This window comes from Emericellopsis cladophorae (assembly GCF_022114955.1).
Source record: "Emericellopsis cladophorae strain MUM 19.33 chromosome Unknown NODE_18_length_329999_cov_121_726099, whole genome shotgun sequence".
Classification (NCBI taxonomy): domain Eukaryota; kingdom Fungi; phylum Ascomycota; class Sordariomycetes; order Hypocreales; family Bionectriaceae; genus Emericellopsis; species Emericellopsis cladophorae.
In genome coordinates, this window is record NW_026250943.1 from 168,857 (window position 1) to 191,784 (window position 22,928).

At 55.7% G+C, this 22,928-nt stretch overlaps 8 protein-coding genes across 8 annotated transcripts; 3 read left to right on the top strand and 5 right to left on the bottom strand.

Annotated features, from left to right (window-relative positions):
* Nucleotides 1-339: 339 nt before the first annotated feature.
* J7T54_004965 (uncharacterized protein) lies at nucleotides 340-2,401 on the top strand (the record flags this gene model as incomplete). Its single annotated transcript, XM_051506007.1, has 5 exons — nucleotides 340-546; nucleotides 606-747; nucleotides 1,129-1,160; nucleotides 1,209-1,981; nucleotides 2,035-2,401. 5 exons carry the CDS (start codon nucleotides 340-342, stop codon nucleotides 2,399-2,401), a joined length of 1,521 nt encoding a protein of 506 aa, XP_051362655.1.
* Nucleotides 2,402-3,072: 671 nt separating this feature from the next.
* Nucleotides 3,073-9,914, bottom strand: J7T54_004966 (Mitogen-activated protein kinase-binding protein-like protein; the record flags this gene model as incomplete). Its single annotated transcript, XM_051506008.1, has 5 exons — nucleotides 3,073-3,997; nucleotides 4,327-4,743; nucleotides 4,859-6,108; nucleotides 6,693-6,718; nucleotides 6,992-9,914. 5 exons carry the CDS (start codon nucleotides 9,912-9,914, stop codon nucleotides 3,073-3,075), a joined length of 5,541 nt encoding a protein of 1,846 aa, XP_051362656.1.
* Nucleotides 9,915-11,194: 1,280 nt separating this feature from the next.
* J7T54_004967 (Peptidyl-prolyl isomerase CWC27) lies at nucleotides 11,195-12,805 on the bottom strand (the record flags this gene model as incomplete). The annotated part of the gene is made up of 1 exon (XM_051506009.1): nucleotides 11,195-12,805. The coding sequence occupies one exon, from the start codon at nucleotides 12,803-12,805 to the stop codon at nucleotides 11,195-11,197; it is 1,611 nt and encodes a 536-aa protein (XP_051362657.1).
* Nucleotides 12,806-13,075: 270 nt separating this feature from the next.
* Nucleotides 13,076-14,602, bottom strand: J7T54_004968 (glycosyltransferase family 4 protein; the record flags this gene model as incomplete). Its single annotated transcript, XM_051506010.1, has 2 exons — nucleotides 13,076-14,069; nucleotides 14,118-14,602. 2 exons carry the CDS (start codon nucleotides 14,600-14,602, stop codon nucleotides 13,076-13,078), a joined length of 1,479 nt encoding a protein of 492 aa, XP_051362658.1.
* Nucleotides 14,603-14,952: 350 nt separating this feature from the next.
* Nucleotides 14,953-17,607, top strand: J7T54_004969 (DEAD-like helicase; the record flags this gene model as incomplete). The annotated part of the gene is made up of 1 exon (XM_051506012.1): nucleotides 14,953-17,607. The coding sequence occupies one exon, from the start codon at nucleotides 14,953-14,955 to the stop codon at nucleotides 17,605-17,607; it is 2,655 nt and encodes an 884-aa protein (XP_051362659.1).
* Nucleotides 17,608-17,693: 86 nt separating this feature from the next.
* Nucleotides 17,694-18,670, bottom strand: J7T54_004970 (uncharacterized protein; the record flags this gene model as incomplete). Its single annotated transcript, XM_051506013.1, has 3 exons — nucleotides 17,694-17,939; nucleotides 17,991-18,495; nucleotides 18,609-18,670. 3 exons carry the CDS (start codon nucleotides 18,668-18,670, stop codon nucleotides 17,694-17,696), a joined length of 813 nt encoding a protein of 270 aa, XP_051362660.1.
* Nucleotides 18,671-19,152: 482 nt separating this feature from the next.
* J7T54_004971 (uncharacterized protein) lies at nucleotides 19,153-20,802 on the bottom strand (the record flags this gene model as incomplete). The annotated part of the gene is made up of 2 exons (XM_051506014.1): nucleotides 19,153-20,158; nucleotides 20,384-20,802. 2 exons carry the CDS (start codon nucleotides 20,800-20,802, stop codon nucleotides 19,153-19,155), a joined length of 1,425 nt encoding a protein of 474 aa, XP_051362661.1.
* A 1,105-nt stretch (nucleotides 20,803-21,907) lies between these two features.
* On the top strand, nucleotides 21,908-22,698 carry J7T54_004972 (uncharacterized protein; the record flags this gene model as incomplete). The annotated part of the gene is made up of 2 exons (XM_051506015.1): nucleotides 21,908-22,244; nucleotides 22,295-22,698. The coding sequence occupies 2 exons, from the start codon at nucleotides 21,908-21,910 to the stop codon at nucleotides 22,696-22,698; spliced, it is 741 nt and encodes a 246-aa protein (XP_051362662.1).
* Nucleotides 22,699-22,928: the final 230 nt, after the last annotated feature.

Below are 22,928 nucleotides of genomic sequence, written 5' to 3' on the forward strand. Positions count from 1 at the left end.
GATGAGACGAACTTACCTGAAAGAGTGTGACTCCTCTGCTGCCTAAGCAGCCCCCCTCTCTGCTATATCTTCAGCTTGCGCACTGCTCTCCCTCTCGTCCTCTTCTTCATCATCATCTTCGTTTCCAGTGTGATTCTGTTATGTTCCAAGAGCTCCAACTTGCCTAGAACATTGGCACATCGCTGAACGAAACCACCAAAGACCGATCTCCAGCATATCTGAGGCACGATGTCACCCAGCCTTTCAGAAATTGTGTCTATGTACACTAAGAATGGGCCTTGTTATGACTGGCACCCAGACCGAGACGCCGCATTGCTGGAGAGATGTGGCAACAACAAGATGTTCCTCCCTCATCACAAATTCGACACATGCCAACAGGCACTGGTCATTCTAGGCCAGAGCGTGAAGCATAGTGCCCACGTTGAAATCAAAGCAGCCAATATGCTCCGGAGACTCCCCTTACAGGCACAATTCGTCAAAAAGGCCGATTCTAAACCCGGCGCCACCACCAGATACATGGCGTTCATCCGTGTCCCCACCGACTTTGTAAGTCTTACATTGCTTGACAAGTGGAAGGACTTTTTGCTAATTGAATACGTACACAGTATACACAGTTTCCGTTCCTCAAAGCAAGGGCTGAAGTACCTGAGTCTTCGGCCAAGCACAATGGTTTGGTCACAGGGCGAGCGTCCATCGACGTCTGCTTTGAGCCCTTCAAGGCCCATGGTCCAGAGCAAGAGGACAGCCGTATTTTTTGGCCAGGAGTCGTCTACCGGAACCGCGACGTCCATTCTGAGGGCCCAACTGGGATTGGCTACCTGGCATTACAGGTTGACCGGCCTACTTCTCACAAGGCAGCGAGCACGGATTCGAAAGTGTCACCATCAAATACTTACACTGTGTACAAAGAACAAGGACAGACTTTCGAGACCATCTATCTTCGCAAACGTCCGGTCCCACATACTGAGAAGACGATAGTGATGGGTTTGCACCAGCTCTTTAGCCCAGCTGTTAGGGCAGAGCTTGAAGGTCTTGTGCCAAATGAACAGCCCCCATTGTCCCCTCATAGCGGAGTTGATGGTCACAAGGACAAAATAGAGGCTTGGAAGTTACCCCCGTCTCCCCCAGGAGGTCCTGTCCAAGAGTACCCGGCTATTCTTGTAAGTCAAATTCCAATCGGAGATGCATCAAGCTAATATGATGTCCAGGGACTGCAAGTCGGACAATCCCCGACAGCAGACCATGTTCGATCTGCTATGCTGCGAGCCTACGTCATGGGTCAAGACCCGGCAAAGATTCTCTCCTGCGTAGTAGGATTCCTCAGTGAATCCGAAGTGAATCGTCTCCAAGAAGCGTTTGGAGCCGTCGATAAGCAGGCTTTACAGAGTTTCAACATCTTCAGCGCATGCAGACACCCAGAACTGCGGGACACCATCCTCCGTTCAATGTCTCACGACCAGAGCTCAGTCAGCCTTCCATCCCTGCCGCCCTCATACATGGGCATGATCACATTTGTTGGCAGCAGAGCGCAGAAACATGCCACTGCAACCACTTTGCTCGTGCTGGCATCTTTGGGTCCGGTATTCGCGACGGCTTCGAGCAATTTCATAGCTAATGAGTTCGCCGCGGCCCTGCAAGCGGATTCAGAAAAGGTCATGGAGCGATTGAACACTCCACAAGGGAGCCTCAGGTTCAAAATCCGGTCTCCTCTAGTCATCAGAGGATTTGCTGTTGAGCTTGAGCTTCTTGAGTTCATGGAGCTTGTCAAGGCGAGATGGAGACGTAAGACCGGCATATCCCCTCATGTCGCTGCCGGCGCGTGGCAGAAGTCGCTGTCACTCTGCGAGTGGCTCTTCAAAGTCACCAAGATCCTCAACAATGATCTTTTGAATACGGATCACGCGGCGCTCTTCACACTACGTGAGGCCATCCGCAAGACAGACTTCTATCGACCGCTAAGGACTTCCTCGTACATCATCAAGTCTGGGCCACCGAACAGGTTGCAGCACACTCGTCAACGTCGACCCCACTGAGAAGTCCTGCAAATGTCGGTTTGGATGACGACGTCTCCAAGGTTCTGAAAGAGGCATGCGCCTTTCTGGTGAATCACTGCTCCATCCTGTGCACGACACCAACAATGTCTCAAAAGCCACTGTACCGCGACTTCAAGACATCTGCCAAAGCTATCGCGATTTCGGACGCAGACAACATAACGCGTCCCGAGGCGGTGTTGGCAATCGGCGACAAGATGCGGCCCTGTGTGATGGGCGGCTTCACGCCTAACAGATCTCCGAGGCCAAACAAGGCATTCGATTCGCCGCAGAACCCCCTGTGGGCGGATTTGCACCTGTCCCTGTTGGCCGCGCACGTTGAAAATGGCTTCTTCTACATAAGCTGCTGAGTCAAAAGCCTGAATCCCTCAAAGGCATGGTGTAGCTGTTTCAGGCAATGAAGATACAAGGCGGTGTCCGTGTGGAACGGTGAATTTGCTTTATCAGAGTCGCCTGAAGAAAGTTATGGTATGAGTCACCTAGAAAAGATCTTTCTATCCATGCAAGATATAGAAAAGGGCGAGGGGCGGGCGCTCCGGGATGTTTGGCGAGCTCCCTATCATGCGCATAGTAGACAGGACGGCAGGGCTCGGAATCTCGAACGCCTCTAGTTTCCCATGACGATGATAATGAATGTGGCTATTATCGAGAATGCTGATGCATGAGTGCGTGTTTTTGATACGTCTCTAGGCGAGCCCAACATTGGCATTCAGAACTCTCCCCAAGTGTCACGTCCTCATTGATATTGTTGCCCCTTTTTTGAGCAGGCGACTAGTCATTGCTTACACTCATTGAGATTCGTGGTGTCTCGGACATTGGAACAAGGTTGCGTTCATTTTGTATGGGTTGAGTGTATGGATCTCTCGCATCAGAAAGACACATCACCCTTGACCACGATGTTGCATTAATAAATTATTCTGACCGCTGCGTAACCGTCAGGGTGTATCATGTCGCTAAAAATAAGACAGCCAAACAGCTACGTCCTGCGTCCTAGCCCCGCCATGGCACGACACGTGCCGATCTATGGCTTCACGCGTCGTCTCTTGGCGGTGCCAGAAGTCATGTCTCCATCGGCGGCGAGCTCGTCCTCCTCCTCCGCCGTGTCGTCCGCCGGCGTTGCGACGCTGCCCGGACGGGGTGTCAACGAGGGCGCCGGGCCGGACCTATCCTTCTCTGCCGCGCGCAGATCGCCCATTTGCTTCTCCACCTCGATGAACATGGCCTGCGTATTGCTCACGACTGCATTCTCGTCGAGATGATAGCCCAACACGTCGTCCTCCTCCTCCTGGGTACGTCGCATGAAGGCCTGCCCCGGCCCACGGTTGGGATCGGGGTTGTACATGATGGCATTGCAGAACATGTGGCATAGCTCTCGCTCAAGCTGGGCACTGTTGACGATGCCCTTGGGCGGGCGCAAGTCATCCGAGATGGGGAGCCAAACACCAGGAGTGCCCGGGTCACCATTGGGCAGATTAGCAGCCGCCTGGGTGGCCGCTTGGTTGCCCCCTTTTACGGCTGCGCGGATGGCTGTCATGTCCTGAGGCTGCAGAACGATCTGGCGATAGTTAGGCGCATCCCGTTCGCGCACAGGTTTGAGAAACATGTTGCCGTCACGGTGGGAGGCAATCTGGTCCAGCGCTTGATAGCTGACCTTGTGGAATCCTCGAGTCCAGAACACCTGCGTGGGTGGGCCAGGCGGTTCCGATGGCGTCTCTTGCCTCTTGCGCTTCAGGATCCGAGACACACTACCGGGCGTTGCAAAGTTTCGATGAGCCACGCTCTCATCAGCCGTGGTATCACCTCCCTCTTCATGGCCTGAAGTCTCATCCTTGACCTTTGGCATGGTGTCAGGGTGATCCAAAGCAAGCTCGTCGGTCCCCGACACAACAGAGTCGCTGCGCCTGCGTCCCTCGCCCAAAGGCGTGCCGGTGGCTTCGCGCAGCTTCCTAGTGCTTGTTCTTTTAGTTCTCCGCCCCGATTGGGCAGGCAAAGGTAGCTTGTTTGAAGGCGCTGTTGGTGTTTGCAGGGGCGGTGGCGCGCCGAGATGGGACTGGGTTGTCCAGCCTGGCGCCTTACGCGGCACTGGCAGTGTGGTAGACTGCGGTTTTGGTGGGCTCAGCGGCTCCCATGCGGGACTCTCTACTTCCTGTGAATCAGTAGGCTTCGGCGTGGAAGGCGTAGGTGATCGTGTCCAGCTCGTAATTAAACCGCCTTTGGTGACCGGAAGCCCGAGCTGCAGGGGTGTAGTTGGTAATGATGCTGCTGCAGCACTGACCCGCCTAGGGACAGGTGTCGCAGCTTGACGTAGTATATGTTCTGGGATGGCTGGTCGAGGTTGCTGGGGGCCATGCGGCGCCGCCATAGGCTTTTGATCGTTTGGCGCCTGTTGAGGAGTTGGTGTGCCGGCGCCTGTGGGAGGCGAAACACGTTGCCCAGGAGGTAGTTGACCTGGTGGCCATCGTTGGGGAGGTGCAGCCAGGCCATTGTGAGACTGCGGTAAGGGGGAAGCTGCCGCAATAGGTCGCGGTTGCGGTGCTGACTGCGGTTGTTGTGGTTGTATGGGTCGTTGAGGAGGAGGAGGTACGGGAGTCTTGGTCTGCGGCCGGGGCTGAGGTGACGCTGCCGGTCCAGTGTCGGCGGCTCGAGCTGTGGCTGTGGCTGCTGGGATTTGAGGCACTGCTTGGCCTGCATTCTGGGGAGCTACCAAAACTGGACTCGGCTGAGATGGTTGATGAGGTTGCGGTTGGGTTTGAGGGCGATTCTGTTGAGCGAGAGGTGGTTGTGGTTGTGGTTGTGGTTGCTGAGACCCAGGGGCAATGGACTGGCTCTTTTGTTGATACTGGTCTTGCTGCTGCTGCTGCTGCTGTTGCCACTGCTGTTGATGCTGCGCGTACTGTTGAGGTGTGGCAGCTCTGGGCGCAGCCGGTGATGGTACTGGGCGCGGTGGATGCTGTGGATGCGGCACCGCGCCGGCCGGCTGATATGGCTTCTCCCACTTGAGGCCACCCTGACCGGGGCCATTTGCTACATCTGCCGGTTGAGGCGCTATGCTGCCCTCCGCAGAAGCGGGCACCGGTGTAGTGGTGTTAGGTCGCGGTGATATCGGGACCTTGGCGGGATGCTGTTGCTGGGGCGCTTGTAGCACTCTTTGCGGCTGTTGATGAGCGCTGTTTGGCGCTTGAAGAACCGGGCTACCAGCGTTTGCTGGCTGCCCTTGCACCGCAGATGGCGTACGGACGGGACCAGAAGGGACGGCTGAAGGAGGTTGTGCTTGGTGCTGCGCAGGAAGAGCGATTGGGGGATTCGGCGTGGGAGGCTTTGGCTGAACAGCCGGACTGCCAACCGACTGACTTCGAGCTGACGCAGTCTGCGCGGATGGAGCCGGTGGCGGATGGGCTGGCGTGGCTGTGGGCGGAGGCACAGGCGTATTGTGTGGGAGCTTGGGCGTCGCTGGCTTGATCTCTTTGGGCGATAATGCCGCTTGCGCCTGTCCATTCTCCCTGGCCAGCCTCTTAGACCGCTCCGCTTGATTCTTCTCCAGCACGTAAATCTCCCTTTGCGTTTGATCGTAGTCGTCCTCCTTTTGCCGAATCTCCTTGACCTTTTGCGTCTTGTATCGCTCCCACAGCCGATCGATGATTCTGGGGACTTTGTCTAGGTTTTCCGCTAGATCCTTCAGCGTAGCGGATGGCGAGCCTCCATCCAATTTCCTCTTCCCGGTGCCACCCGGTGACGTTGCGCCATCGCCATTCAGAATGCCATGATCCTCAATCAACAGTTCCTGATGCAGCGTCGTAAAGAACCATTTCTCGAGCGCGTCCGAATGCAGCCGCTTCACGTCAAAGTTATCCCCAGTTTTGATGAACTCATTTTTTAGAAGTCGGTCCGAGATGCGCGGCCATGCTGCTGGCTCGACGCCCTCTTGGAGGACCGACTCCCACAGTACCAGCGACTCGAGGTGGGTATACGTCGACAGTTGATTCATGCCCTTGCTCTGAATGGGTCCGCCTCGCCAGCGATCGAGATGCTTCGGTAGGAGATGGATGGGCGCCACGATCTACGCAGCGTACCAAACGTGTCAGCGACTTCAAAGTTCGAGGTTTGGATTGGCGCGACGTGGCATCGCTACAAGGCTGTTTTGGGGCAGAAAGACGTACAGGCAGAGTGGCCTGAACACCCCAAGTCGCAAGTGTGTGGCTTTGACGCCTATCATCGGTTATGGCGCGTTATTGAGCTCCTAATCACGGTCGCGCTCGTCTGCTGATGGTCGTGATGATTTTTGCGATAATCACGTGATTGGTTCGCGACGATCGGGATGCGATAAGGATGAAATAGGAAAAGTGGAAATGAGGAAGAGAAGACAAGACGTTCAACGCCGACGGGCTTGGGATCGCCCTGCTCACCAGCCTGTCCGTGCTAGCGTGTCACGTGCTTCCTTCGTGAGCTACCTCAAGGTATCAAAAGAGCCGGACAAGCAGAACCTCAAGGTCAATGTAGAAAAATACGTTGCGAAAATCTCCCACTGGAAACCCTGAAGCAAGATTCAATGCATGGACAGTTGCAAGCATGCGGCTATCAACGATCCAGATTACAACCAGCCATGGATGTAAACAGCGTTTCGAGCCCCTGACACACACATACAGGGGTGACTGGAGTGAACGAGAGCACTAGGTCACCAAGTATGCATGAGGGAAGTGGGCTTGGATTTGGCTCGTAGCCAAGAATGTATCAATTTCGCCGATACCAATGACTCCCCCCTGAGGGTATCATGCCTAATCGCTTGTGCAGCGCTTGTCTTTCCGTTGCCCGACTGCCAGGATGGCCATTTATTCCCCAAGTTAATTCCCAAAAGAACATTCCCCAACGCCAGACTGAAACGTCAGATCGCTCAAACAAAATAAAACATCACGGTGATGATGACCCAGAATCTTCTGGTGTACCTTCTGCCCGACTTTCGTCCGGGCTTTCGCTCCCTTTCTCCTGAGCCCGAGGCTGATACGTGAGCCTCATCTTCTCGTCCAACAACGTCACGAGCCTCTCCGAATACTGATCGAGGAGCCCGCTGAGAACCGTTTCGTTCATTGCCTTGCTCCGGATGGCTCTATCCCCCAAAGCAGCCGCGGTCAAGCGTAGCTCTCTGTCCAACTCCGCCAACACCTCGGGGCTTAGAGGCTCCGCGGACTCTAGCTTCTTTCTGTACACGCGAAGCGTGCGGCAGGTTTGCTCGGTCGCCATGTTGAGGGTGCCAAAAGCGCTCCGCAAATTGCCGCCAGATGTTTTGCGCGCGACCGGACCTAGTGCGGGCAAAGAAGGCCGACGCGTGACAGTCTTGCCCTTGGGGCTGGTTGGAGGGCTGTACTGCCTGCTGTCCCCAGTAGGACGTTTCGATGGCGTGTCCTCGGCGATAGTGCTGCTGCTCGGACTGGCCTGCAATGGGCCTGTTGGCGTCTTTGCGCTGCTGTTCACCCCCAGGTTCATGCGTGATCTTCGCCGGCGCAATGTCCTCGGAGGCGACGACGGCCGATTTCCAGGGCTTGGCTTCTGAAACTCGGCCAGTTCAGCCTTGGAAAGAACCCGTCGCAGCGTTGGTCGAGCTGAAGTGGCTTCTTTCACGGGCGAGGGATCCCTACTTATCGACGACCTGGGCGAAGAATCGTTCAAGTCGAGGGTCCAAATCATGATAGTTGCATCAGATCCAACGCTGACAACTTTCTTCGTCCCGTCATCCCCTTCTATAAGGCATATTCCATTGATGGCCTCGGTGTGGCCCCATTCCCGGTCGATGAAAGCGCCCGAGTTGGCGTCATATAAGCGGATGGACTTGTCTGTGTTTGACACGCCGAGCAAGAAGTCCAAGTCCTTTGGTGGCCACTGGCCAAAATTAAGACAGTCCAGCACGGCAGACTCGGCTCCCCCTTCATCCACACACTTGAAATTGTGAACTTGCCGCCCGTTGTTCAGATCAAATTGGGAAATTGAACGATCCAGAAAAGACACGAAAGCGGTCGATCCATCCCGGCTCATCTCCATGGATGTTGGAGAGGCCTTTAGTGATATGACCTTATGGGGCACGGCTGCCAACACGTCAGGTTCGTCCTCCCTCGATAATATCTCATGGACCTGCATTGTTCTCTCCATAGAGCACGTGAACACCATGTGTCGCGAGGGAATTGCCACGGCGACGACTTTGGAGTTGAAGTCAAGGGTCTGGAAATGCTCAATCTGACCCTTGGAGTTCCGATGGAAAAGCTGCGTCGTGCGGTCTCGTCCACAGGTAGCCATCAGAAACTTTGTGTCATCTTCATATAGACTGATGCAGACACAGTCGGAGGTGTGAGCCTTTGTATCCAGAATGCATTCGTCCGTCGCTATATCGGTGACCTTGAGGATACCCTGGCGATCCGCGGTGACCAGGAGTTTGCCGTACTTTGAAACCCGGGCGCAGGTCAACTGGTTAATTATCCCCAGCTCGGCATCCTGCTCGGGCGTGTCCACGTCAACTCGAAGAAGCGATCTGACGCGACCTTCGAGGTCCCAGAATGCCACGATCCCTGACGCTGACCAGGTGTAAAAGGCAGCGTCCATTCGATTAGGATTTGGTAGGGTCTGACAGCCGACAATGGCCTCGCCATGGCCAGGTAGGGTTATGTGCGGAAACTCGTTGGCATTCCTCCCAGGGGTATCGTCGGGGTTCCAAATATCAATGGAGTGGTTGGCATCAATGGTGACAAGTTTGTGTGTGAGAAACCCCATTGCCACGACCCCACGCGAGCTTCTCGAGCTGCTCAGTATGCTCGACTCGACACCTTCCACGACGCCTTGAACGTCCAACGTCGCGAACTGACCATCCTCGCCGCCCACATACGCGACGTCTCCTCGAATGATGATTGACGTAATGGAAAAGCCGACATTGAGCACACGGACCAGCTTCACCTGCTTTTCTTCATCGTCAAAGATGCATACGTCGCCTGCTTCTGTGCACACAACGAGCTTCTTGCCGTTCACGCTGGCGCAAGTAAAAGTGGCTTCGAGCATGCTGCCCAGCAGAACGTTGCGTCCAGGCAACGCTCTGCGCGAAGATGGCGTTGACGATCCGGATTCGGCCAGGAAGCGCTGCTTCGTTGGTGACGTGACTTTGATTTCCTCCACCTTCCAGACCTTCACATGGCGCACACCCATGGTGATGAGTGAGTTGCCCAGCCACAGCATACTCTTTACGTACGATGTGCAGCGGTTTTGCTGGAACAACCTGGCAGAGCCATTGCGTGGGTCAATCTTCCACACGTAGAGGAAACCATCATTCGCCTCTCCTAGCGAGGCCAGCCACCGGGAGTCCGCCGACCACGCGACGGCGCGTACGCCAAATGCGTGTTCGCTGATCGACACCAACGGCGTGTCGGAAGACGAGTCTTGGAGGTTGAAGATGAGAACCCTTGGGGCGTATCCAGTCTCGCCTACCGCCAAATACTTCCCATCTCGGCTCAGCGCAAGGCATGTGGCGGCCTTGATTCTTTCCCGACTCGTCCATGTCTTAGACCCTGAAGAGTCTGACCAGTCAGCCCCACCATAGATCGAGTCGCGAGGCGCTGCCCTTCCCCTGCTGTCGTTTGCTTTCGGTGTTCCATTCGGCGTCGAGGGCGCGTTGTGGAAGGTTGTCGCTGGGTATGTGGGAGTGGCGGATGGCCGCGCGCGGAAGAAGCGCTGCGTGTATTGATCCCCGTCAATGTCCACCACGACCACAGCAGCCCCCGCGCAGTACGCAAACGAAGACTGGACGGTATCAAATCCGCCGGGGCACGAGCATGTCGTTCCAACCACTCGCTTCAGCGAAAGGCGCGAGTCGGGCGCAGACCGGCCGCGCATCGGAGATCTAGAGGGGCGAGGTAGAAAAGGAGAGTTGGACGGCGTCAACCTCAGGCGGTTGGAGGGAGTCGACGCCATTGCTGCGCCATTGACTCATGAACACAGCTGTGATATGTATGCAGTGTCTCGAGGACGTGTTGCTGCAATTCGCGAATGGTCATGAGAGTTTTAAAGCTGAGGATGGCAGATTCTGTTGTTTGTGGAAAATCCCAAGAGTTCAAATGCTGTGAGCGCCGAGTTAGGTCTGGCACGAGCGATGGGAAACAATTAGTACACAACTTACAGTGACTATAAATAAAGAGCAAAAGAATGTAGAGCTGCTAAAGAAGGACAGATTTTTCAATGGGATGAATCTTGGACATTCGAATGCGCAAAAGCGCTTGGGAGAGGAGAACAACAAGACGCGGGTACGAAATAACGAACTCCAGTCGTCGAGGCTGCACTTGCCCGCTTCTTGTTTTCGCTGCGGTGACGGTTGTCTGGGGGCAGGCACGGCCCAGCCCATGTCGCGACCCGGGATCTCATTGGCTACCTGAGCTCCCCGCCTGGGGAGCTTCAGGGGCCACTCAGCCATTCACCACGCTAAGGCAGGCCGGCAATCACTGGCTCGTGCTCCAGTCTCTATCATTATCTTGAGATTCTGATCGTCGTACTTTGTAGACTCGTCCGGATATCCGTATCGCCAACTGCACCAAGGGGGCTCCATGATGCGGAATCATCATCGATACATGGGGACGAGACACTGTGCGACCTTTAGGGATCTTTAGGGACCTTTAGGGACACAATGTATCGTCCGAGAGTGGGCGGCAGTGAGAGAATTCGTGAACATTATATTTGGTGATCAATTATGCACAGTACTTAGCATCCACTGAACCACCATCGACGCGACCTGGGAGCGGCTGTAATGAATCCACGGTTCCACCGATGACATTGACAGACGCACTGCTCGGCAAGGCGCCGTTCCTAGCTCCCCCTGTTAGCGCTGTGACCGTTCGTTGGTAAATGAGGACAAGCCCCTGACCCCGGTCTCGTCACACGGCCCCCACGAGCTTGGGGTCTTGGTGCTCTTGGAGACTTGTTTGGACAGGAGCTGAGCAGGATCCGTGGCGCGCACAGAGGGTTGTCGGACGCAACAATGCCATTGCACGGAGTATTAGCTCTCCTACAAAAGGACAGCGAATATGTATCCAAACTCAGGACGGGGATGTCCCAGAGATGCAGGTCCATGGAGCTCTCCTAGCTGGCGTTTCCGTCGTGTCCATAGAAGTACATACGTTGGATCATTTAGCACCTCTGCCAGCCAGAGACGCCGCTTTCGCCAGCTTCGCATTCTTTGCCTGGTCTCTCCTTTGGTCCCATTGCTTGCCCTCTCCTCGGTCCCGACGAGGTCGCTTGTCTTCCTTCAAGGCCTTGGCCTTCTCCCGAGGATCAATGACGACAAGTTCCTCCTCAGCCTTGCGACGGTTGGTAAGGTCCTTGCCAAGCCGATCTGCCGCAAACGAAAGCGAATGGGACATCCAACCTTCGTCGTCGCTGTCCTCCTTGATGTCCTTGTCCCAGGCCCGGCAACTCTGGCAGTTGGCAATGAAGTGAAGATCGCATAGCTCCGCTTCCTCGTCGCCAGCGGCTGCTTCCACGTCCTCAGTGCCGTCGTTGACATTGACGACGGTGTCTGGCTCCTTGCTTTCCGGGAGCTTCTCCAGCCTCGACTGGAAGGCTTTGAGCATCTGGAGCGTTTTGGGGTCTTCCAGCGCAGTCTGCCCCGGTCGTCTTTTCCGGCCTCCTTTGATCGATGATTCCGGTATTAGCGAGTCTAGTGCAGACTTCTTCTCATGTGTAACCGTATCTTCTGTCTGTACGTTGCGCTTCATGGACGCTTTCAAGGCGGCAATCTCCTCGTCAGCCTGTTCGGCTGCACTCTTCTTCGGTGGCGGTGTCAGTTCCGGCTCGGGTGATACATCCCGGATCTGAACCTGTTTCTTCTTGAGGGTGGTCTTGGGTATCGACTCGGCCTCCTCATCCTCCTCCTCGTGCCCAGAGAGCTGTCGCTTTGGTGATACTTTGCGCTTCTTCGGTTTCGCTTTCACTGCAGGAACGTCGTCGACCGTCTCGTCGGCAGCGATAAGCCGGGTATCGAACTTGGGCTTCTTCAGCACAGGCATCTCCTCCTCACCCTCCTCGTCCCCAAAACTCAGCAACTGCTTCCCCCCTTTGCGCTTCTTCTTCTTCTCCTTTTCGACAGGCGGTTTACTGGGCGCTTGAACCGCAACGCGTGACCGCTTCTGCATGTCCTCAAAGGGGTTCACTATGATTTCTACCCGCTGCACCTTGACGGGGTACATGGGCCGATCAGTGCCCTCTGCGACCTCTGACTCTCCAATCTTAGCCAAGTTGTAGATTGTGCCATCTTGCGCGACGCGGCCGAACAGCGTGTTCTTCCCATTGAGCTCCTCTGCCTTGTCGAGCGTAAAAAACCATTGGCTGCCATTCGTGTCCGGTCGCCCATCGTTCGCCATACCAAGCAACCCGCGCCTGTTGAATTTCAACCTTGAATGGAACTCATCCTTAAAGTTGATGCCCTGCGGTCCTGCGTTCTTCCCTTGGCGCATGTCCATCGGCCAGGGATCCAGGTCGCCGCTGAATGCGCCACCGTCGTAGATTGATTCGCCGCCATTGCCAGTGCCGGTCGGGTCGCCTCCTTGCAAGATGAATCCTGGCACGAGACGGTGGAATATGGTATCGTCGTAGTAGCCGTCGAGGGCCAGCTGCAGAAAGTTCCGGCAGGCAAGTGGCGTTTGCTTCGCGAATAGCTCGACGGTGATTTCGCCTAGGGTCGTGTGTATGATGGCCTTGCCGGTGGGCTGCGGTTCGAGATTATAGATGGCCGACATGGTCGCGGCGAGCTGAAGGGGGAAATGGCCGGACCGAATGTCTTTGCTGGGCAGGTGGCAGACACGTAAGAGGTTGGTCGCGATCAAATGTTTGGGTGACGGAATTTGGAGGCCGAAGGTTTATCGATAAGCTTCTACCAGCGACCCATGTCACGACGCGCCGGTTTGCTTGGCTACTTCGAGCATAATGTTAAATATTTGTTAACATTGCCTGAAAGTGAGAAGAGAATGGCATCTGATAGGAATCATGATCCCGTGGATTCGAAACTGCTATGCCCTAGACGAAGCTCGCTTCGCATCTCCGTCTACAGAACTGCTTCCCTCGTCTGCGGAAGGCTTCCTCGGCCAGTCAGGGCAGACGTCTATATTCTCCCTTGGGAACCACCACTCGAGAAACAGGAAGAAGAGATAGTCGATGGCCACGCAGAGGCAGAACAGTTTGCCTGCCCAAATGCCACAGCCATAATACCTCTTCAATCGGTCAATGAGAGTGAAATCCCGTATGCGACTCCCGTTGTAGCCCCCGATGTCGAATCCGTAAAAGTCCTCCTCGGAAATTGTGCCTGTGATGCCGTCGTACACACGCTCCGTGCGCAACGCGACGTTCGACCAAGAGTACATCTTCTTCACTTGGTCATGAAACTTTTCCGTGCGGACCTGGCCTGCGCGCATGGCAGTGATCGCTTTCCCTGTAGCCGCCACAACATCGTCCTCCTCAGGCTTGGCAAATGTGGTCATGTGGCTGGGGAGAACCTCTGGGATGCCACCCACCTGAGTGCAAACAACGTAAAGCCCACATGATGCCGCTTCGACAATGACCGTGCCAAAGGCCTCAGTGAGGGAGGGGTGAAGGTATATGTGCCCCCTGGTCATGACATCGCGGACTTCCTCGTGGCGGATGGGGCCCAACATCTGGACCCTGTCCTGCAGGACATTGGTCTCGATCATCTGCTCTAGGTCGATGGCATTCGGTCCGGAGCCAGCAATCAAGAAGCGCGTGTTGGGATGCTCCTCGAGAATACGAGGTATAGCAGCCGTGAGCAAGTCGGTGCCCTTGTTGTAAAAGAGACGAGAGATGACTACAATTGTGATCATCTCATGCGGGGCTAGTGGTCGAGCAGGAGGATCAGGTTGAAACCCGTTGGCGCCAGCACGAGGTGATGATCGGTAGTTACGCGGACGGAAAGACTCTGCAACAATGGCATTGGGAATGACTGACACCATTAAAGGGTCAAGGGATGCTCTGAGGACAGTGTTCTCCTTACTACATACAGGTCAGGATCGTCGGTCCTTAAAAGACGGGCGCACTTACCAGGTGTGGCTCACGCAGATGCTGTGGTCGACGTCGCTGAGGATAAACTTGAGAAGTTTGTTCGTCAAGATACTCGCAGCGTCCGCAAAGCCGAATAAAGAATGATCTGTAAACACCGTCCTCAACCCCATGGTTCGCGCATGCAGAATGGCCTCGTGGCACAGACTGCTTAGGCTGCCATGGCCGTGCACAATCTCTATCCTTTCGCGGATGCAAATGTTTCGGAACACGGGGAAGAACGAGAACACGGTTGGGAAGGTTGTCTGTCGGTAGATGACGAAGAATGGTACGTGGTAGACCTTGACGCCATTGGTAAGGTATCGCACGCCCTTGCGGTCGTCGTAGGCGTGAGTAATGATGATGACTTTGTGACCTCGATCGATCAACTTGCTCGACAGCTGGTATATGTGCGATTCAACGCCGCCTGGCTGTGGAAAGAAGTAGTCGCTGACCATGGCGACGGTATACGTCCGGCGACGCGCCATCTTGACAGCGATGCGGGCGCGAACCTCCGATTTGCAGGGCGGGTTATTTCGACTTGCGGAGACATGTTCAAGCTTCGCTTCGCAAGGCTATGCCATGAGTTGGCGCCTCATCGAATCGTGGCTCTTCTGATCGAGGGGAAACGCGTTGGCGGTTGGGAGTTGCACGCGACTAAAGGGTACGCGCGATAAGGACCGGCGGTGGCCTGTGGCAGAATCAGCGATAAGCCGCGACCGCCAAATTTTTGGCGAATGATGGACATCCATCCGCGACCACCCAACCCATCCACCATTCGAGTGCGACATAGCCATTCTCAAGCGTCACGCATTGGGGACATTGGGGCTCTTCCAATATGTACGCGAGGTACATTCCACCTGCAAAGCCTGCGGGCACGCCAAAGGCGGCAGCATCTTCGCAGCCCCCCATACCGAGCCCAACGCCTGCCGCCACGCCGCAAGCTGTGGGCGCCCCGGGCTTCAGCTATGCTCGGTACGTGCCTGGAGCCAATGCCAGTCCGAAGCCGCCTGTGCCACCAGCCGTGCACTACTTCGATGACGAGGAGCCCACGTCGTCCAGCGTCAAGCGAAAGCGCACTGTTGATGAGGAGGGGCAAACAGAGTCCTCCGCCAAGAAATCCAAGAAGACGCAGAAAGACGAGGAGTCACAGGGGCGCGATGCCAATGGCGTCAGCAGTTCGAAAGACGACGATGCAGAAGGCACGAAATCGCCGAAGGTGACCAATAGTGGAAAGGCAAAAAAGGGGAAGAAAGAGAAGAAGCAAAATGAGCTTGATAACGACATGGAAATTGAGGATCCAAAATCGACATTAAATGGCGACACCAGCCCCGCAGAGCAAAACAGCGCCGGCGAGGAGCTCGTCGAGTCCAAGGCAGAGCGCAAAGCGAAGAAGGGGAAGAAATCGGACGCCAGCAAAAGCGACAAGCAACAAGATCGGGACGAGGTCATTGAGGATCCATCCGAACCGATCGTACAAGAGGATCAGCCAATGGTCGACGCTCCGAATGACACTACAGAGCCTGCCTCGGGCAAGAAGGAGAAGCGGAAAAGGGAGAAGAAGAAGAAGAAGGCGAAGTTGGAGAAGGGGGACACGGTAGAGAAAACCGACAAACGACACAAGACAGTGCTGGAGCGCAAAACCAAATCGCTGAAGCTGGCTGACAAGTTTGCTGCTGAGGCGGTATCAGAGTCGGAAGAGGAGCCAGAAGAGGTGCACGATCTCGAGCCGTTGCCTCAACCGAAGCTTGTATCTGTGGAGACACCCAACCCAACATACGAGACGCTGCCTGGATGGCTGGCTGATCCCATTCGCGTGGCTGAGGATACAAGGACTCCTTTCTCGGAGCTCGGTCTCCTTCCCAAGACTGCGCGCGTGCTGGAGGAGAAGGGGTTCCCGGATGCCTTTGCCGTCCAGACAAAGGCGATCCCATTGTTACTGCCGACTAGCAAGCAACGGCCCGGCGACCTGCTGATTTCTGCGGCAACCGGATCCGGAAAGACACTGGCATACGCTTTGCCGATTGTCAGGGATATCAGTCAAGGCCTCGTCACCAGGCTCAGAGCGCTCGTTGTGCTTCCCACGCGAGAGCTGGTCAAGCAGGCGCAGGATGTCTTTGAGCTCTGCGCCAAGGCGTACGAAGGCGGCAACCGCAAGCGAGTCCGCATCGGCGTCGCCATAGGCAGTCAGACCCTCAAGTCAGAGCAAGCGCATCTAATGGAGCAGCAATCACGATATGACCCGGAAGCCTACAAGCGCATACAGCAAGAAAGGCAAGGAGATCTGTCCGATGTTACGCATCTATCAAATCTCGACCCTGATGAGACAGATCCACGGCTGGGTCCTTGGGAAGGGGAGGTGGTCGACTTCTTCTCCAAGGTGGACGTACTTATTTGCACACCCGGACGCTTAGTCGAGCACCTGGAGCAGACACCAGGCTTCGATCTTGATTATGTTCGCTGGCTCGTTGTCGATGAAGCTGATAAGCTGCTGGCCCAGAGCTTCCAGGGGTGGCTGGACGTGGTCCTGGAAAAGTTCAAGACCTCAAAGTTCACTGCGCGCGAGTTCCCGGACATGGATCTGGAAGGCGTGCGCAAGGTCATTCTTAGCGCCACATTGACACGCGATCTCAGCCTGCTCAACCAGCTTGCGCTGCGGCGACCACAGTTGATTGTGCTGGAGAGCGAGGGCGACGCGCTGATTGCGGAACACGCGCTGCCCGCCTTGCTGGAGGAGTTTGCCATCCGTGTGCACAACACCAACCTGAAACCGCTGTACCTGCTGGAGCTGCTCAAGGCTGGTCACATGAAGAGCGCTGGCGCTGCGCCGAGCAACAACGATGCCGCCGCAGACGATGGCTCGGACACCTCGTCAGACGAGTCTGATGACAGCTCCTCAGCAGACGACACGAGCTCTGACGACGACTCGGATTCCGACTCGGACGCAGAACCAAAGCCGTCCAAGTACCAGCTCAAAAAGTCGACGCTCCCCGTGTCCCTCATTTTCACAAAGTCCAACGAGGCAGCTCTTCGTCTCTCACGACTCCTCACTCTACTCGACCCATCACTATCACCGCACATCAGCACCCTCACGTCAACAACGCCCACCAACGTCCGACGCAAGACCCTACGCGCGTTCACGACACCCTCGTCACCGATCCGCATCGTCATCGCCTCCGACTTGGTCGCCCGTGGTATCGATCTACCCAAGCTCGAGCACGTCATCAACTACGACCTGCCCCCGAGCGCGGCAGGCTACGTGCATCGTGTCGGACGTACCGCCCGTGCGGGCCGCGCCGGTCGGGCGTGGACGCTCGTCGGCGACGACGAGAGTGGTTGGTTCTGGGGCAAGATCGCCAAGGGGGCGGGCATCAGGCGTGCGCAAAAAGTCGGCCGCGTCCGGATTGAGGAAATGGGCGAGGAGAGGGTGGCGAATTACGAGGCTGCATTGGAGAAACTTGGACAGGAAGCGATGGATGCCCGAAAGCGATGATCTGATGACTATATTAATCGACCAAATCTCCGCCATGGAATGGTATCAAGACCCTGATTCTGCGCGGTCCTCTCAACACTTCTCAGTCACTGCTCGTTCCAGGCGTTGCGTTCGTGAATGGGTGACGGTTCGACTCTGGGGCCCGACTGCTCCTCGTCCGTGCCACCATAGGCTTGTCTCTCGCTCTGCTCCGGCCCGTCACTCTCTTGCCTCTCAGGGCCCGTCAGAAGAGGGCGGCTGCTTCCCCGACCGCCTATGACATGTCGCCAGCCTCCTGTTCGCCACGCTGTCCACCAGTCGTTGCCTTCTCGCATCATGAGCAAGCCTAATATCTACCTGATTGTTAACGGATGCAGCTCGTCCAGCGTCGGAGGGATTCTCACCTGCAGTAAACCAACAGCCAGCACGACGCCAAGGTCGACACCCGCACCGACTCTCACAGATCTCTCCAGGGGCCCTCTGCAGGCAACTGTCCTCCCGTAGGTTTCCGCGCAGGTACTTGGCGTCCCTCTGGGAAAGGGGTACGCCCGGTCCTTGACGCTGTTGAACCCGCAGCACTCGAGCATGTCCTGTACGCGTCGGATGGTGTTGGCGTCGTGCGCGCGGAAGCGCGCCATCCATCCATTCTCGAGGATGCAGCTCATGGCCTGCGACGGAACGGAGGCTTCGAACAGCACAGTCGCCAGGATGGTTGTGACGAGAGCCTGGACGATCTGCGGGATGGTGGGCGCGAGACGCGCCAGCCGCGAGTCGCGATGACGCGTGTTGGCGAGTACGGATGGGTAGGTGTAGGCATTGAAGAACGATACCAGCGGGAGGATGGCGGTGAGAATCGTGACGACGGGGGTGATGGGCAGGGACAGCGACGAGCTGTGGAAGTGGACGACACTGTGGAACGTCAGCTGGGCTGGTCTGGCTATGTCGTGTTCTCGAGAAGCAGTGGGTGGACGAACACTGCCACTGCGAACAAAGCCGCGCTCAACTGTGAGGCGTTAGCGAACCTGAGTTGCTTTGTCAAAGCATGCACGCTCACCAGGAGGAAGAAGATGCCAGGGGCGAGCATGATGGATATCACCGACAGAGTGTACGAATTTGGCAATGAGGCTGACGATTGTGTAATAAATAGGTCCGTTGGAGGATGTGCAGAGTTCAAATTTCCCCCCTCTCCACCAGATGAGGTGACATCGTCTTCATGTTGGTTGTGCGACAACCCTTGAGGCTCGGATATGCGGGAGGCCGGTCAGTGGCCATACTTTCAACATTTCCCCTCTCCAGTGTCTCATTTCAGTTTGCGCATCAATCCGCCCTTTCTTTGAGGTTGGTCCTAATGGAGTTGCTATATCATGGTTCATGCCATAGTCTACATGTAATGAATTTCCCATTTGCCTCGAGGTGCGTACTTGCCTCAACTATCTGGCTTATAAAGCTTTGTGCATCTACTAGTACCAACTTAGCTTTGCAGGACTTCACATCACAAAAGGGCCCATGGCTCACCCGTGCTCCATCGTGGCTAATGTACTGCTCTGCCTCTGCCAGTCCGCCCTCCTACAACTCATCGTCGTCGTCATCGTCAGTGTCATCGCCCATGCCCAAGTCCATGTCCATGTCTTCGTCATCGTCTTGGTCTTCCTCATCGTCAGGAGGCACGAACACACGCAACGGCACAAGCCCAGCATCATCCGAAAAGGTGGTCGCGAACGTCAACCGGAGGTGTATCGGTGTCCAACCGTGATCCACCATGTCCTGCCTGCAAAAGGGGCACGTTGGCCCCTTCTTCTTGTCCTGGTGTTGAAAGTGCTTTTTCACGCAAACGACGTGCGCGGCCTGTTGGCAGCAGGGCAACCTCATCAGGGGCCATTGCCTGCTCCACGGGCCACCGCAGATAGGGCAGGCAATGTTCTCCTGCTGAACCACAGCGCCCTCGACGGCAAAGCGTGGCCGGCCCAGGAAGTCATCGAATGCAATCTCCCGCTCCACAACCTCGCGCACTCTCCTCCGTCGGTTTTCCAGACAGTCCTCCCACAGAGTCATTCGGTTTGGCATCCGCTGTGAAAGGATAGTGGTGAGTGTGTCGGGTATTGCATCAAGCATCTCGACAAAGCCCTTGAGTACTCTGTGAATGTAGACACCACCGTTGTTTCCGTATGTTTGCCCTTCCACGAGATAATCAGAATCGAGGAGGCAGGGCAGCATCTGTCGGAGCATGGCGGCTATTCCGCTGCTCATGCCTGGGTCGTTCGCTACCGTTTTGACCACAAAGTGGCCGTACCTGAAGCGTTTGGTCCAGATAGCGGACTGCAGACGCTGGCTATCCTGCAGGCTGAATAGCTTAGTCTGGAGCAAGCATAGCCAGTCCTCTTCCCGGATGCTGCAGACGGGGTTATCGGCATACCAGTCCTGCGCAACATCTTCCCCATGGTCAATCTCGGCCTGCAGATTGTTACGGTAATCTTGGAGGACGAACTGCGGCTGCCGTCGGCCATCTTTGAGCACCCTACGACCCTCTGTGTCGCGGATCCAGAGTTTTTCCTTGTACTCATCAGACCCATGGCTTTCCGAACGGTCAGCTTCTGCGATCCTAAAGCTCCTCGTTATATTATGTGCATCGGGCGCGTCATAGCACGGACAACCACCAAGGCAAGAACGGGGTACGTAACCCTCCTCGCAGACATGGCGAGGATTAATAGTGCAGGCTTGGGATATAAAGAGACTGGATTCCTTATTTTGCAAGACCGGACCATGGTTTATGTTGTTCACTACCAGGACGTCGGCCCACACAGCGGTCTCGTGGACTATTGCACGTGCGAGAAGCGCCTCCGCGACGCAGGCGAGCCACACTCTTTGATTGTAGTCCAGGTTATCGTGGCCATCGACCGCCACCAGCGTGGGCGGCTGCCGGGACACGCATCGATCTGATCCGGTGCAGTCTGGGCAGGACCGGTTGGCGTAGACCTCGGTGCGGACTTCACGGGGCGCGTGGGTGCACATACGGGCGTTGAGGCAGGCGCATCGAACCCTGCTTTTGAGGACGTGCCATACCATTTGGTCCGCTGCGTTGACCACTTGGCCATGCTGGTACGATCTCCACGGCTTCAAGGGGTCGGCAATCGGGGCAGGGCGGCTGTTGGAATGGGTGGCGGCTTCAACGGCCTCGGGGTCGTAGCAGACATACTTGCGCTCGACAAAGATACACATTGGGTCTGGTTATTGGAGGGCCTGGTGTTCGATATGGGAGAGCTGGTAGTCGACAGTAGTGGGGATGTGAGTGTTTACGGAAGCAGCGTCGACTGGATTTCGCAGAATCCAAGGTCCCTTAAGTATTGCGCCTCATTACCGTGAGAGCATGCTCGCGTGTGTCAATGCTTCGGAAGGCAGTCCATGGCGGGCGAGGTCGTGCTGGCTTTGACATTGTCTCGACTCAGCACAGAACATTAAACTAATTGAACATTGAACAAGACGCGAGATCGCCTGGGAACAAGTAGACAGAGCTCATCTCCTTTGTCTGGCAGGGAGAACATTCGTCTACAAGTACACTTAGGACAAGGAGCCAGTTGTTCGGGGACCATGTCGCATTGCTCGGACAACAAAAGGGGGTCGCACAAACAGAGAGGCTTCGAACAAGGCGAGTGACCGTGCCCTCGAAAGCTGGTAAAGAGCACTTTCTCAGGTCAGATTCCGAGCTCTTCTCGAGAACAGCCACATGGAATGTTTTTATATTTCTGGTTCTATAGACACACAGGGTAAGGAGGCAGGTTGCACCGAGGCTTGGACACAATATCAGCACCGCGCGCTCCTCAATCTCGCAACAACGAGTATCCATCATGGCGCACTCCAATGGCGAGCTAGAGGAATATTGAGACACAATTCCTTGATTCAATCCAAGTTTCGCTCTTTCAACACCAGATATGAAGGCCTTTTGCGGCTCTGCGAGCTTTGATCCAAGCTCAGAGTCGCATCGCGGCACAACTGTATCAGCACACTTTGCTGGATCGTTCTGCAGTAATCTGATAGTATTTTACTTGTTTCTTCCAGAATCCGTGTAAGCTCTTTCGCATAAATCTACTCCTACGCCCTGCAAGCCAAAATAGACCAGTCACCAAACCCCTGTCCCGTCAGCTCAGCTGCTATAAATAGCTGGCCCAGCCGCAGCCCGGCAAGACAGGGGGGTGATGGCTCGATGGGAATATAAATACTCACATTGAATCATGAAGATATTCAGTACTGTCGTCAAGCTGACACAAAATAACACTTCCAGTCTCGTACGCGTCACGACCGCCAACCTCGTCTCTACCCCTTCGTCATGGGCCACTGTCACGAAACCGCCACCACCACTCATGACCAGGGTCAGTCGCTGCCCATCACTCTGTACGCCACGCCGATAGGGACCCAGTCCAAGTTCCTCGGCGTCCGCAAGCCCTTCAAGCCGCTTGGACACTGGGCGATCTGCATCCAGGGCTACTGCTACGAGCTAACCAGGAAGGCGAAGAGTGCACCCAAGAAGGACCCCGCGTATAGGGTGAATTGCGAGCCCGAGGAGAGCTGGCTGGCCAGGAAGGTCGAGCAGCAGCGAGAGTGCGTACCGAGTCACGTAGGCTCGACCGCTGGGTACCTCTCGCCCGAGACCATCTCTTATATCGGTACACTCATACCATAGGCCCATTGTTGACCTTCACTCACGCAATTGCAGGCGAGCTCATCTGGGTCAGGGCGCTCCAGCAGAAATACGTGTACGACGAGAACAACTGCCAGGTCTTCCTTCGTCTGCTGGTCGACCTCATCGGGGACCACGCCACCCGGGTCGCGTTCCCAGCGTTCCTTGACCAATTTGTCAAGTGGGCGGGCATCGGCCGCGACGCTGCCTTTTACACGTTTGCCGCGGGTGCCTCGGTCTTTGCGGCCGGTGTGTCGCTCACGGTTGCCCCCGTCGATACCTCGGGCTCAGCCGCCCTGGCGTTCGCCGCGTCCACGCAAATGGTGCTACAGAACAGCACGGCTTTGCTGAACCTGCGGCACGGCAAGGAGAAATTCATCAAGAAGGCACAGGAGGAGATTAGAACGGAGCTCGTGGAAGATCACATTCTGAGCGCCTGAGAGGAGATCACAAGCCTGATACATGTATTGATGAGCGTGTATAGCGTTGGCGTTTGGAAATATGGGCGCCCTGGTACTTTGGGAGCTGGATTGAGGGCTAGAGCCCCTTTACGAACAAAAAGCATTGATTCTCTGACTAATAAAATGACATAAAGGTGAGCTCGGTACAAATTCATAACAAATCGTAACACACTTACACTTAGAGCACTACCAGCAATGGCGCTCCTCCC